Here is a 14475-nt window from a genome sequence, read left to right as displayed (position 1 = left end):
GGTGTCCCCAGCACCTGCCATCCCAGGGCAGCAAGTGGAGCCACGGCAGCAGCAGGCCCCGCTGCACGTCCAGCGGCCATCGGATGGAAGTAAAACAACACCTAAGGGGAAGCCAGGAAACCCCACGAGCAAGGGAGTGGGCACAGAAGACAGGGCTGGGCCAAGCACACCCACAGCACGGGGGCTGCTGAGCTCAAATGGGGTGTCAAGGGTGCGGGTGGGGGCCGGGTGAGGATGCTCGGGGTGATGAAGGCATCGGGGCAGGGATGCCCATGGGAGGGGGCTCTGAGGGCCTGGGGGTGCCTGGGCAAGTGCTTCCCCCAGCACCCCACAGCCCAGCCCTGCGGGGGGACAGGTCTGTACCGCGCGCGTGATGGCTGCTGCTGGGTGTCACGGCGGGGGGGGATCACGGCGGGGGACCCAGGATCGCCCCAACACGCTGCCCTGGCTGGGGCCAGGCCCGCAGGAGTGCGGGTGCCCTCCCAGACCGCCGGCCCCTGCTCCTGCGCACCCCCCGCTTGCTGCCACCCCCGGCCGGGCACAGCAGGGCTGGGCTGGGCCAGGAGCTGCTGGTTCGCAGCAGGATCTGGGGGGCCCAGGGAGAGCGGGATGGGTCCAGCCGCGTTGTGCGGAGGACAGCAGGGTGCGGGGGGGTTGCAGGGTGCAGGACAGGACAGCAGGGTGCAGGGAGGGGTAACGGGGTGCAGGCGGGTGAAGCCCACTGGAAGGCGGGTAGAGACACGGCTCACCCATCCCGGTGCCACTCTGCCCACCCCTCCTGCCCCTTCACCCCGCCAGCTCCTGGTGAAGCCAAACTGGGCGTCGGCACTCGCGGAGGGGACCCAGCCGTGCCGGTGCCCGTGGCGTCTCCCGCAGGGCTCACCCCACCGCGGGGGGTGCGAGGATGCCCGGGGGCAGCACGGGGAGGGCAGCTCCGTCCCCTGGCCCAGGGTCCCCGCTCTGCCCCCCCAGTTCCCATCGCAGCCCCAACACCAGCAGCGCCCAGGGCCAGGGGACCCCAAGGCAGTGCGTGAGAGGGGGATGAGCCAGCAGCAGGCAGGGGGGACCTCATCCTTGTGTCCCCCCTCATCCGCAGAGCTGGGTCCCATGGGGCTCTCCCACCCCACCCCAAGCTGGGTGCAGCACAAACCCCCCAATTCCCATTTTGAGTCTTTGCCAGGGAAATAGGAGCCAGGAGCAAGAGGCCACGGGGCTGGTCACCGTCAGCCCCCATCCTCACCTCCCCGGGGATGTGGGGTGCCCGCTGCCCGTGCAGAAGCGACTCAGGGTTGCGGACAAGCCGGGTCAGCCATATTTATTGAGAACGGTTGTGGAGGGATAAAAATATTTCCACTAGCTCTATAAGAATTTATAAACCTATACTCTGCTTATCCTTTAATAAATGCCTCTATGACCATCATGCGAAGGTAGGTACTTCTGTAAGAAAATAGCAAGATTAAAAAAAGGAAAGCGCTAATACACCCTGCGGGGCCCTGCCCGTGGAGTCCCTGCCCACGGGGGGCAAGGGACGCTCCGGCTGGCACGGGGACACGGGTGGCACATGACAGATGCTGCCCCAGCACCCCGCAACACCCACCCAGAGCCTCGGCCGGATGCAGCCCCCATCAGCCAAGCCACCTGGATGCAAAACCCTCGCCCAGGGGTGAACCCACCCAGGGGACCACGGCTCGGGTGGCCCTGCCAGGGAGGGGACGCGTCCCCATGCCAGCAAGCTCCCAGTGATCCCACTGCTCCCAGTTCTGCCTCCACCCGGCAGCCTCGCTGTCCCCTTTCGTCTTACCCCGTACCCAGGGGGAGCAGGGAACTGGGGGGGGGGGGGCCATGTCCCCAGGGATGCCCTGTGGCCGCTGGCTGGGAGAAGCGGGCCAGGGCTCACCCAGGGACAGGCAGCGATGCTTTGCCAGGAAGCAACACAGATGGTGACATCCTGGGGGGACACAGGGACACAACACAGTGCTCTGCAGGGCAGCAACATGGATGGGGACACCCTGGGGGGACACAGGAACACGACATAGTACTCTGCAGGAAAGCAACATGGATGGGGACACCCTGAGGGGGACACGCCGCAGCTCTCTGCGGGGCAGCAACACCAATGGGGACATCACGGGGGAACATGGGGACACGCAGCAGTGATTTGCTGGGAAGCAACATGGATGGGAACGTCCTTGGGGGACACACAGGGGCACACAGTGATGCTCTGCCAGGAAGCAGCAGGGACAGGGACGTTCTGGGGACACACAGGGATGCCACAGACAAGCAAGTGGCACCAGGGGCCAAAACGCCAGTGAGGGACGATGCTGTTGCCGCAGGTCGGGAAGCACCACGGGCGCAGGACAGTCGTTATTGCTTTACAGGGCCAACGTCAAGGGGGGGCCAGGCTGGGGACCTGGCCTCTGATTTGGGGTTCAAGGGCCTTTCTCTGGGGACTGTGATTCCCCAGTGCCCCCCGTGCCATGGCCCTTCCCACCACCCGGGGACACAGGGCGCTCCCACGGGGCGACGCTCAGTGGGGACAGGGTCCCTGCCAAGGACACAGGGCTGGACACAGCCGAGCTTCAGTCCCTCCTCCACCAGTGCTGGCATGGAGGCAGCCAAGGGGCTGAGTGCTGGCTGCCACCCCGGCCAGGACGGTGACTGCCCCTCTGTCCCCTTGGTCACCTGTGGTCCCCAGGAGCTGCTGTTGCTCCGTGCCAGCCAAGGGCGGGGGGGAGCAGCCCTGTCCCCCACAGCGGGGCAGCTGGGGGTTTGGGCGGGCTGGGACCAGTCCTCCCCTTTCCTCTTCCCTTAAGCCAGAGCCAAGCTGAGCGTAAGCAGGCAGCCTGAGGTGACACGAGGACAAGGGACACAACGTGGGGAGCAGGCTGGCCAGTGGCCCTCCCCAGGACTGCGGGGGAAACAGGGAAAGCCAAAGCTCAGGGGACAAAGCTGTCCCCAGCGTGGGGGGGGAGCCGGGGCAGCAATCTGGCTGGGACAGGGGACCCCAGGCTGGGTGCCCTGTCCCCTCGCTGTCCCCACGGGATGGGCACTGGCCAGTTGGGTAAGGCGATACTGCAGCAGCTTAAGGTGGCGGGTGCGGTGTTGGTACCGAGTCCCGCAGCGGGGCCGAGGCAGGATGGAGCGTGATGTAAACATTTCTGATCTGGGCGGGGGGTGAGGAGGAGGAGGAGGGGGCTAGTGCGAGTCCTTCATCTGCTTCTGGATCTTCTGGAGCATCTCCTGCATCCGCCGCAGCTGGAAGGGAGCAGAGCAGGGATCATGGCAGGGCGCTGGCAGCCCCCAGCCACGCCAGCTCCCTTGCAAACATATTTGGGTCAAGCATCCCAGGCAGATTGGGATCACCAAGAGCTGTGGGCTGGGGGTGGGAAAACCCCCTGATGCCCCTCCAACACCTCCTCACCGTGGCCCAAGGAGCAGCAGCTGCTGGGATGCTGCAGGAAGGGTGGACCCTGGCAGCTGTGCCACCGCTGGGGCTGGGGACATGGCGGGGGTGATCGGGGGGGCTCAGCCCTCCCCCACACTCACCTCCTCGTCCTTCTCCCGGATGAGCTTCTCTGTCTCTGCATCCGGCACCGGGGGGATGACAGGGATGGGGAAATCCGTGCCGCTCTCCCGTGTCAGCTTGCTGCAAGCAGAGAGAAGGTGGCGATGCTGCCACAGCCCTGCCGGCCCCCCACAGGGGACATTCCCCCATGGGTGATGCAGCCCTGGAGACTCCAAACCTTGCAGGTACCCAGCACCCGCCTGCACAGACCTTGAGCCCCCCGGCCAGCATCACACTGGGCCTTTTTCCAGGCAGGGGGGATATGAGCGGCTCCAGGCATCCCCCCAAACCTCAGCACCCCCCAACCTGCCACACACCAGTTTGAGGGGGACCCAGGGACCCCCCAGGGCACAGAGCCCTGCCTGACTTTCTCCACACTCTCCCATTTTGGGAAGCATCCCACTGGGTGCTTCGAGCTGGGGTTGGGCTCTCTTCACCCAATATTTTCTCTGCTGCTTTAAAACATCTTAAACTCAGCATCTCCCTTCTCTCCCACAGCCGCAGTCCCGCTGCAGGACGGGCTCCCCAGGCACCCTGCTGCCTGGCCAGCCCCAGGGATGCCCTGCACCCCTTGTCCTGAGCATCAGCTCCCGTTCAAGCCCATCCCTGCTGGAGGGAGCTGCGGGCGTCCCCCTGGGGCCACCCCACCACGCAGGACTGCGGCCAGCCAAATCAATGGCTTCTCCCATGCTAACAGCAATGGGGAGGGACCAGCTCTCCCGGCCGGGTCCCTGTGGGTGCCACGTGCTACCCCAGTGGGTGACGACACAGCTGGGACACCGCCCCGGCTGGGACACCGCCACTGCAGCTGGCACGGGTCACACATGCCGCCACGTGCCACCACCACATGCCACCGCCGGTGCAGCCCCTCCGTGTGCAAAGGGGTGATGGACGTGGCGGATGTTGCACGGGTGGGCTGGGCCACCCCTGCCCTGCAGGGTCCCGTTGTGCCGGGGGGTCTGTGCCAGTGTGCCACGGCAGGGGATGCGTTTTGGCTGCGTTTTCAGCCGCTTTGGAAGTCGCTGCCTGTTGTCACGGCTCCTTGCCGTGGGGGGACCCGGAGGGAGCACATCGAGCTCCTTCCATCCCTGGCAGCAAGACAAGGCTTGAGCCAGGCACCAGCAATGGGGCAAGCAGCTTCACCAGCCCAGGAAAGACTGTGTACCGCTGCCTCCTGCACCCCAAAATCACATCCCCCGGGAGGGCAGTACGATGGGGGTGCCTGCCCTGCAGCCCTTCCCTTGGGCAGCCTTTGGCTGGGAAAGCTGGGTGCCACCAAACGGGGACACATCACCCCAACCCCACCTTGCCTGGGTGAGCCGGGGTGATGCCTCTGGCACACGGCATCCTCTCGGCACCACCAGTGGTTCCGGCACCCCGAGGGCAACTTGTGTGGGCAATGGGTGGGTGGCCACGGGGCCGGCTCTCCCCCAGAGTGGCTGCCTGGCCCTTGCGCAGGCACAGAAGGACTGAGACAGGGTTGGATACCAGCAAGTACTTTATATAGGGGTCGGAGGGATGGGCAGGGGGAGGAGGATGGCAGGGGCCAAGCACGGCCCCGGCCAGATCCTGGCTCAGTCGGCGGAGCAGTCGGCGCAGCACAGCCTCAGTGCGGAGGGATGCCGCCTTCTCCGGCGGCACGTATGGAGAGACCAGCTTAGAGGCACCTGTAGCCGCCGCCAGCCCCCCCAGCCGGCACTGCTGCTTCAGCCCCCCAGAGCCTCCACTCGCTCCTGCACTACTCCAGCCCCCAGCTGGAGGGTCCCCCCAGGGACCCTGCTGTGGGGCTCCCCCCAGCATCTTGGGGTGGCTAAAGGGGATGCAAGTGCCATGAATCCAGCTGGTGCCAGCAGCAGAGCCCCAGCACCGGCTGCTTGCTTGGCTGCTGCTCTGGCCCCAGGGCCCGCAGGGATGCAGGGTCCCCCTCGCTGCTGGAGCATCCCCCCCCCAGCCAGCCCCAGGGGGATCAGGGTCCCCTCGCCACTAGAACATACCCTCTCCCCCCTGCGAGCCCCAGCCCTGGGGGGACATAGGGTCCCCCTCTCTGCTGGAGCATCCCCCCAAGCCAGCCCCAGGCCTGGGGGGATGCAGGGTCCCCCCACCACTGCCGGAGCATCCCCCCCAGCCAGCCCCAGCCTAATGGCACGGGAAGGGCCCCCCACCACATTGGGGCTCCCCACCACACGGCCGAGACTTCCTTGCCCAGCCCATCATGCTACCCAGCATGAACCCACACACAACACCAACCCCAGGAGATCACCACTCGCAATGGGCTGGGGTCACCCCAAAGAGAGGAGATGCCCCCCCCCCCGCCTGGCACCCCACTCCCGGCCCCGTACTTGCGGTTCCTCTCCTTCACCACCATGCGGGTCATGCTCTGGATGCACTGCGTGCGGTAGTTCTCGTAGTGGGTTTCCCGTGTCACGTCCTTGAGGTCCTGCATGTGGGTCCTCACCAGCATTGTCCGCAGCTTCACAAAGTCGCAGTGGGATGGGTTCTCCACTGCAGGGGAGCCCGAGGTCAGGGGGCCACAGCCAGCCCCCCACATCCCCCCAAAGCCCCCAGGGCTGAGCAGCATGGAGACAGGGCACGCAATGTCCCTGTCCCCAAGAGGCCAGTGGGACGCTGGGGACACAGCCCAGCGTTACCTTCCACGATGCCCCAGGGGTAGAGGCGCCCGCGGACGCGCCGGCCTTTAGCCTCCACGACCGTGTTGCTGCCGATGACAGCGAAGGGGATGCTCTCCTGCAAGAGGATCGCGGGGGTTAGCAGGGCTCGGTCCTGTCCACCATGGCCCACATCCCTCCACATGCATCTCTTTGGCCATATCCACACCCATTTGTCAAGATATCCCAGAGCCCCAGCTACGGAGAGCCCCAGGTGGGATGGCAGCAGTCATGACAGAGGTTTCTCCACCCCCGCCCCATCCCACCAAGCTGCAAGTGGCACCTGTGGGGTCTTGGTGACACGTTCGGCTAGTGCAATATGTACCAACCCCACCATGCTGGGGCTGCCGGAGAGCTTGCGTGGCCCCAAAGGGTTCTAAGGGTACCCCAGGATGACATGACCTCCAGCCATGGGGCTCTGCCCCTCCAAAGATGGAGCTAGAGGAGCCAGACCCACCTTCAGCGCCTGGTCCTGCAGCTTGAACTCCTCATCCTCGTCCGAGTCGCACTCAGGGAACTGGTAGATGCGGATGCCGTAGTGGTCGATCTCCTCCCGGATCTGGAGGCAGACAGCCCCACTGAGGGCAGGGCTCTGGCCCTCGGAAAGGGGGTGGGAAGCGCCGCACAGCACCACTGTCACCCAAGGACCCACAAAAGCCTGTCCCCCCCCAGACTAGATGTCATGGACACCCCCCCAGACCCTTCCAGCCCCCAGCTGAGCACCAGGGAGATGTGTCCTTGGTGGCCATGTGGGCAACATGGTCCTCTGCGGTGCTGCAAGCATGGAGCACGCTCCATGGCAAAGTCCAGGCAAGGGGATGGAGAAAGCCCCCAGCTGAGCAGGGACCCCAGCCCCCAGGGTACCCCCATCCCCAGGGACCTGCTGGGACGGCTCCAGGCTGGGCCGACCTCCCCTTACCTTGTTCTTCATGCGCTCCACCTCGGCAGGGGTCAGGGTGTCAGCTTTGGCCAGCACAGGCACGATGTTCACCCGCTGGTGCAGGGCTCTCATGAACTCCACGTCCAGGGGCCGGAGCCTGTGGGGGGAGCCCGGTGAGCACCATCCCACCAAGCCCCTTCCCCAGCACCCCCCCATCCCCGCAGCGCAGGCAGGGGCTGCCCATACCCGTGGCCAAAGGGCGAGATGAAGTAGATGCAGCAGTGGACGCGGTTGTCCTGGATGTTTTTGCGGTTGAGGCCACTTTCATCACGGAAATACTGCTCGAACTGCTGGTCGATGTAATCGGCCACTGGCTTCCAGCTGCGGGGACAGGGAGGTGACCCTTGGAGTCCCCTGCAGGACCCCCGGGCTTTCCCTGGATCCCCAGTGCAACACCTCCCATGGCCCAGCATCCCACCCCGAGGAGCCGTGGGCGTCCCACCCTCGGAGCTGCTGGCACCCACGGCAGCGCTGCCCGGCCCCAGGAAGACCCTGCTACCACCCCTCCATGGGACGCACCACTCGGTGTTGTTGACGGCATCGCCGAAGCCCGGCGTGTCCACAATGGTCAGGCGCAGCTTGACACCCTTCTCCTCGATGTCCACCACGTGCTTGGTGATCTCCACCGTCTGCGTGATGCGCTCTGCAGCGGCAGGAGACATGGAGGCGGCGGGGGACACCCCGGGCGAGCGACGATGGGGGTGACACAGGGACATGCTGCAGCCCCTCGGTGTCACCCTCCATCCAGGGGGACTGGGGTGGCTTTGCAGGATCAGCCCCCGTGAGCACCAGGGTCCAGCACCAAGACGGGATGCTCCGTGCCACAGCCTCCCACATCCCGACATGGGTGTGCACCCCTCCCTCGGCGGCTGTGCCACCGGCACCCCGTGAGAGCCCGGCTCCGGCAGCACGGGGGTCTGCTGGGGCCGGGCATCATTGCAGGAGTGTTTGAGGCTCCCTGTACCCCCACGTGTGACCCCATGGCTCTGGGGCTGCACATGCCCCTTTAGCCCCAGGATCCCTCCATGTCCCTGCACCCCTAAGGATGCCCCTTTGCATCGTCTGCGCGTGGCCACACACGTTTTGGCTTTTGCTCTGAGCAACAGAAACAAATCAAACAACCGCCTCAAAACAAATTGAACAACTGCCTCAAACCCCTGGGGATTTGGGCAAGTTTGGGCAATTTTAATTCAAAAGCTGGCTGCAGCTGAACCAGCACTGCGCCCTGGACTCCAACTGTCCACGGCCTCCCGGATTTGCTGCGGCTCCAGCCGATCCCCAACAAGCTGGGGCTTGTTTTCCTAGCAGGGACAAAGTCCCTGCAGGGGGTCCCCGTGCCAGGCAGGGGGGGTCCCCGCTGCCTTGGAGCAGTCCCCAGTGCCGGTAGGCAGCTGGCAACGTGCCACACAGCTTCGGAGACCCGGAGGAGCCCGGCGGGGCAGGGAGAGGGGCTGCAGCCCCCCAGGAGCAGTGCAGGGCTCTGCTACCCCCCCGGGACACCCAGGACACCCCATTGCTGGGACTGTCCCCCCTCACCTTCAGCGTTCAGCAGCTTGCGGTCTCTGTACATGTCTGTCAGGAAGAGGCTGTTGACCAGGGTGGACTTGCCCAGCCCGGATTCCCCTGGGACAGGGGCACAAGGGTGAGGGGTGGCAGCCGGTACCCGCTCCCCCCCCCCCCATGGCTTTTGGGATCCATAGTGGGGTCAGCATCCCCATGCCAGAGTCGGCCCGCCCCATACCTGCCACCATGAGGGTGAAGTCGAAGCCCTTCTTCACCGACTTCCGATGGACCTGGTTGGGCAGCGTGGCGAAGCCCACATACTCCTTGTCATCCTGTGGGCAGAGGGGACGTGGGACAGGGGATGCCACCCTCCCACCCAACCCCATCCTGGGTGGCCACCCCCTTCCCCCTCCCCCAGAGTGGTCTCCCAGGGTTGGAGCATGCGCCCATGGCTGTCTGAACCCCTTGGGTTTGGAGGGTGGGAGCACCCTCCACCGTGACTCCTGCAACCCCTCGCCCCGTGTCCCCCCCTCCCCGCGGACGCGTCTTGCACCTCCGAGGAGTCGTAGGGGTCCAGCTGCCCCCAGGGGCTCCGCGGGCGGTTGGGGCTGGGGGGTGGGGGGGCGGCGATGTGCTGCTGGAAATCCAAGGGCCGAGACCGGGAGAAGATCCTGGCGTCCCTCTCGTCGGTGGGTTCGTCAGGAGGGACCCTGCCCATGCCACAGAGGGGGTGGCCAGGCTCCCGCCGGCTCTCCGGGGGCTCCACCTTCCTGGGGCTGTCAGCCGGTGGGCAATCCCGCAGGAGCTGGGTCAGCTCAGCCTCCTCCGAGTCCTCCTTCAGGAAACGCTTTATCTGGGGACCAAGGGAGGAGGTGACATCAATGGTGGCAGTGCCAGCCCGAGGTGGCATCACCCAACTCGGCACCATGAGCCCCCAAGCCACAGAAGCCAGACACGTGCACCCCAAGGATGGCAGGGATGGGAGGAGAGGGGGGACACAGCTGCCCCAGGGGACCGGCCACCACCCTGGGGACAGCCATGGGGATGGCAGGGGGGACAGCCATAGTCCCATGCACCCTGGGCGCTTACAGCTTGAGGCATGGGAATGGCAGTCATCTCCTGGCACTCCGGGGGACAGGGACTGGGACCTTCCCCCTGGGCACCCTGCTGCTGCTCCTCGGGGTCTTCTGGGGTAGCCAGGACCCCCGCGCACCCCATGGCCTGCCAGGGGGACAGGGAGGGGGCGCCGGGGAGGAGGGAGAGACACCAAGAAGAGATGAACAGCAGTGGTGGAGGAGCCGGCAGTGGGGCCAGCCCCAGGGGGGAGGCAGATGCCGGTGCCCCCCACCTGCCCGCTCGCAGGGTCTCAGTGGGTGATGGCACAAGGGGCTCCCATCCCTGCAGTCCCAGGGAACAGCCAGGGCAGGGGACCTGACCCACAGCCATCACCAACGCCACAGGCAAAGGGCGCAGGGGAACACAACCTGTTGTGCAGAGGGGCCACAAACCCCACGGCCACGCTCGGGCCACGTCCTCGCACGCACCAGGACCCCGACACCCCCTTGCCCTGGCTCTGCCCATCCTGGAGCTGGTGCAGGCAGCAGCCCCAGGCAGGGGCCAGGGGGGCCGGGCGCAGCGGTCCCCACGCTGGTGGCCCTGTGGGGTGGCGGGGTTGAGACGAGGGACAGGGACGCCGGGACTGGGACGGCTCCACATCCTGTTTACAAGCGCTGGCGGGAGGAGACGCGTTCCCAAGGGCATGTCCGGCGGCGGCTCCCGCGGGCCCAAGCCCTCCTGCCAGCAGGCACCACGCCACGGCAACTGCCAGGAGACCCACGGGCAGGGAGACCCCCACATGGGGGGCACACAGGCTTTGGGGGAGCCCCCAACCCTGCAGGCTCACACCTGGGAGCCAGTCCCCCCCCGGATCGGGGGCCTCGAGGCAAGAGCCCTCCGTGGGGACACGTGTCCTCCCCCATCCCTGTCCCGTGTCCCCACTCCATCAGCGCGGAGGGCGGCTGTGCCGGCGGCAAGGCGAGATGCACGCAATTAGCGGGCTGGAAACAAGGTCGCGGCGCTGCCGGGGCTGCACGCTCGCACTCCTGCCCCCCGCTCCTCGGGGGCCCTGCGGCCACCAGCACGGGTGGGGGGGCCACGGTGCCAGGCTGGGGGGGCAGCGGGTGCCCCCGCGGTGGGGGCCGCAGGGTCCCTGCGCTCCCCTCTGCCCCAGCGGGTCGACAGCGCTGAGCGGGTCTGCGTGACCGCAGCATCCTCTTCCTCACCGGCCTTGACCTGGGGGGGCTCAGCACCAGCCCCCGCCGCAGCACAGGCTGGCGGGGGCTGCGCGGGGACGGGAGACGATGCCGCCCACCGCCAAGCGCCCTGGGCCCCGCTGCCGCTCCATCCCCCGGGGCTCCGGCCCTCCGGGGCTCTCCCTTGTCCCCCACCCCAGAGAAGCCGATGCTCCTGGGAACGGAGCATCGGCTGCGGCACCTCCCCGCGGCACCGGGGAGCTCCGGGTCCCCCGTCCCCGTCTGCCCCCTCTCCCGCCCCGCCAGGGAGGGACGCTGCCCCCGTACCTCTTGCCCAGGCTGCGGCTCGGGGCGGGTGGCCATGGCAGAGCCGGCGTCGCCCGTGGCCGGGAGGGCACACGGAGCAGCACCGGCTGCGCCGAGGATGGGGAGCGGCATTAGCATAACCCCACCCCGGGCCGGCACCGCGGCCCGGGCGCCCACAGCACCCAGCAGCCAGGCACGGCCCCTGCGGAGCAGCGGCGGGGGGGCGCGGGAGGGGAGCGGGAGCCCCGGGGCAGAGCCAAGCCCGGCTCCTGCCCGGCTGTCGAGATGTCAAGGGCCAGCAAAGCACCGCTGGCCAAGGAGGTGGCAAGGCAGGTCCTGGGGGGCTGTACTACCAGCAGCCCCACCAGCAGCCCCACCAGCAGCCCCCCTGGGCTGAGCACACAGCTTGGCTACAGCCCAGGAGGGCATTCAGACCTGGCAAACACCTCCATCCCAGGACAAACCCCCCCTCCACCCCAGGACAAAAACCCCCTCCACCCCAGTGCACACCAGGTCCTCTCCCACTCCCCACCCCGGAGCACCCTGCAGCCACCCCGGCAGGGCCCCCCCACCTCTTCAAGGGGAGAAACCTGGTTTCCCATGAAAGCCTACTTGAAAACTCAACATTTTTGCACGCAACAATTAAAGCTTCCCCACACAACTCCAAGTCGCTGCTCCAGCTGGGCCCGATGGGTCTGGCTGGAAAGGACCCAGCCCCGGGCTGGGAGAAGCAGGGACCATGCCCACCACAGGGTTTCCTGGCAGGAGCTCCAGAGGTCCTGCCTTGGCTTCCCCAGCTCATCGTTGGGGAAGCAAAGGGTTAACGGTGCCTCAGGAGGAGCTGCGGTGGCAGCGAGGGCACCCGAGCTGTCACTGCCGGGGGTCACCTGGGATGGTGATTCACCTTGATGCACATCGAGATGCATCAGAGCAGCTCAGGCATGGAGCCGGGGTCGCTCGGCCACGGAAGGGCTGTGTTCAGCAGGAAAGCGCTAAAAACTCCCGAAACATTGGCTGGTGCTGGGACAAGTGCAATGAACCGCGAGCCTGCCGGACGTGGAGAGGGGCCCGGATGCTTCTGTGCCCATCCCCAGCATCCCTGGGTCCCAGACACACTCCTAACTCCAGCACTGAATCTCCCCCTGCCCAGCTTCGAGGCCACCCAATGCTGGTGGCAGAGACCTCACTGTCCCCACCCAGCCTCAGCCGTCCCTGCTCAGGCCAGTCCCAGGGGAGCAGTGCCACCATCCCTGGCTGACACCGCACCTCCCCGATGACTTTGCAGCCCCTTTCCCCTGCCATCGCAGGCTGCAGCATCCCACCGCCACCCCACCACCCTGGCCAGGCTCCGCACCCCATCAGCAGTGCCCCTTGTCCCCCAGATCCCCCCTGCCTGGTGTAGCGCAGCTCTCCTCCAACACCCGCCGCTTTCCAACCCTCCCACGGCAGGAGCGGGGATTTACCGCAGCAAGAGCCTGGGGCTGCGCCGGTGCCCCCGTAAGCGGATTACACGCCCGGCTGCGCGCGAGCCGGCACTTAGCGCCGGGGCCGTCACCGGCCTGGCAGCTCCAGCGAGGTGGCACACGCACTGCCTCGTCCCCGCCTGTCACGCTGCATCGCACCTTCCCCGTGCAGCGACAGCCCGAGGGCCGTGGCAGAGGGGGGCACGGGGGCAGTGGGCAAAGTCTGAGCTGGGAAAGCCACCGGCTGTCTGTTAGCATCTTTCCGCCTGGCACATTTCCATGGGATGTGTTTTCCCAGCCTGTTTCTGCAGGAAAAGGAAGGGAAGGTCCCGGCGAGGTGCTGTCACCACAGCCAGGCTGGCTGAGGTGTCCCCAGCCCACCTAAAGGTGACATCCAGATGTGCCACCCACAGCACAGCACCCACCACTCCACTACGGCGCAACGGCTGACCATCCCGGGCACAAACAACCCATCTCAAAGGCACGAGCCCCACGTGGGACAAGGGCACAGTGGCCTCTGCTGAAGCCCAGCTCTGCCGGGACCAGCCTGTGGAGCCCGGCTCTTCCCCGGGACAGCTGGCACCTGGGCTGCGCCTGCTCCGACCTGCCTCCAGACGCAGAGGATGCTCCCGCCGGCGTGCTGCAATCAGAGTTTCTTACCCCCAGCTCTCCCCCCCCACCCTGTTGGCAGCATCCCAGTTGGGAAACTGAGTTTTCCGACAGCTTTAAGAGGAGCAGGGTGCTGGGCACCCTATGGATGCAGGGGCAGGCAGTGGCACGGGCCCCCAGCCTGGGCAGGGTATCAGCACCAAGCAGGCGAGCGTGTGGGACAAGAGCCTTTCTGACATCCCTCAGTGCAGCAGTTCCAGCCCCTTTCCTGCAGGGAATCCTCCAGCCTGGAGGACCTGTGAGCACCTGCACAGGGACCCGGGGATGGGACCACGCACAGCGGCTCCCCGCGAGCTGGGAAGTGACAGCGGGGCCTGCCCGGGCTGGAAGCAAGGTGGTGTCTCAGCACGTGGGGATGGGCAAGAAGATCCAGCCCACTAAGAGCCAGGAGCAGAGGTCAAGGGGGACCATTGCTCATCCCGCTTCTCCAGGCGAGCCGTGGACCACTTTAGGGACGGATGTGGCACCGGTGTCAGGGGACATCAGCTCCACCTCCGCGGGTCCTTCTGGATGCATCCACACCTGTCTCCAGCCCCAGCTCACCCCACGTCCACAGCCAAGGGAGCCCAGCTCCTCTCTGTCGCCCAGCTGCCGCTGTCATCCTCCCTCCCAGATGTTTCCAAGCCTGGGTCTGTCCATCCCCAAAGCCACATTTTGGAGCCTTTTTGGAAGGCGCTCGCCGGAGCTGGTTGCGACACGCTCCGCCAGCAGCCCTCCTATCTGGTTTCACTGCGTCCTGCTCCAGAGGAATGTGCCGGTCCCGTTCCCACGGCGGCTGCCGGGGAAGGACAGCCGCGATGGTCCCCACCAAGGGCGGCTGTCCCGGCTGCCGCAACCCTGGTGCCACGCAAGCCACGGCCACAGCCCTCCATCTGCATCCCCACCCTGGGCATGGCGAGTGCCCCGAGGTCCCCGTGAGGACGTGGCCCTGCCCAGTGGCTCCTGGGGACCTGCCACCACCGAAGAGGGGCGAGGCAGGACAAGCGATGCAGGACAGGCTCCTGCCGAGCCGGGAAGGCCGTTGGCGGCTCCGGACCTTGCCGGTAACTGCAGAGACGGCTCCAACGCGCAGCTAGGCGCCAGGCGTGCGCGACAGTCCCCGCAGGAGGGCCCG

The 14475-nt window shown here is 66.7% G+C and overlaps 1 protein-coding gene across 1 annotated transcript; it reads right to left on the bottom strand.

Moving 5' to 3' along the window:
- Positions 1-1407: 1407 nt before the first annotated feature.
- Positions 1408-11322, bottom strand: SEPTIN4 (septin 4). The gene is made up of 12 exons (XM_072881892.1): positions 11251-11322; positions 9225-9524; positions 8910-9003; positions 8705-8791; positions 7688-7811; positions 7355-7489; positions 7148-7265; positions 6686-6787; positions 6211-6307; positions 5902-6064; positions 3544-3643; positions 1408-3252 (listed from the first exon to the last, which is right to left on the bottom strand). The coding sequence occupies exons 1-12, from the start codon at positions 11284-11286 to the stop codon at positions 3193-3195; spliced, it is 1416 nt and encodes a 471-aa protein (XP_072737993.1). The 5' UTR covers positions 11287-11322; the 3' UTR covers positions 1408-3192.
- Positions 11323-14475: the final 3153 nt, after the last annotated feature.

Source organism: Ciconia boyciana, chromosome 17 (genome assembly GCF_034638445.1).
Source record: "Ciconia boyciana chromosome 17, ASM3463844v1, whole genome shotgun sequence".
In the NCBI taxonomy this organism is placed as follows: domain Eukaryota; kingdom Metazoa; phylum Chordata; class Aves; order Ciconiiformes; family Ciconiidae; genus Ciconia; species Ciconia boyciana.
The sequence above is the reverse complement of the archived record's forward strand: the minus strand, read 5'-3'. Positions and strand labels throughout refer to the sequence as shown.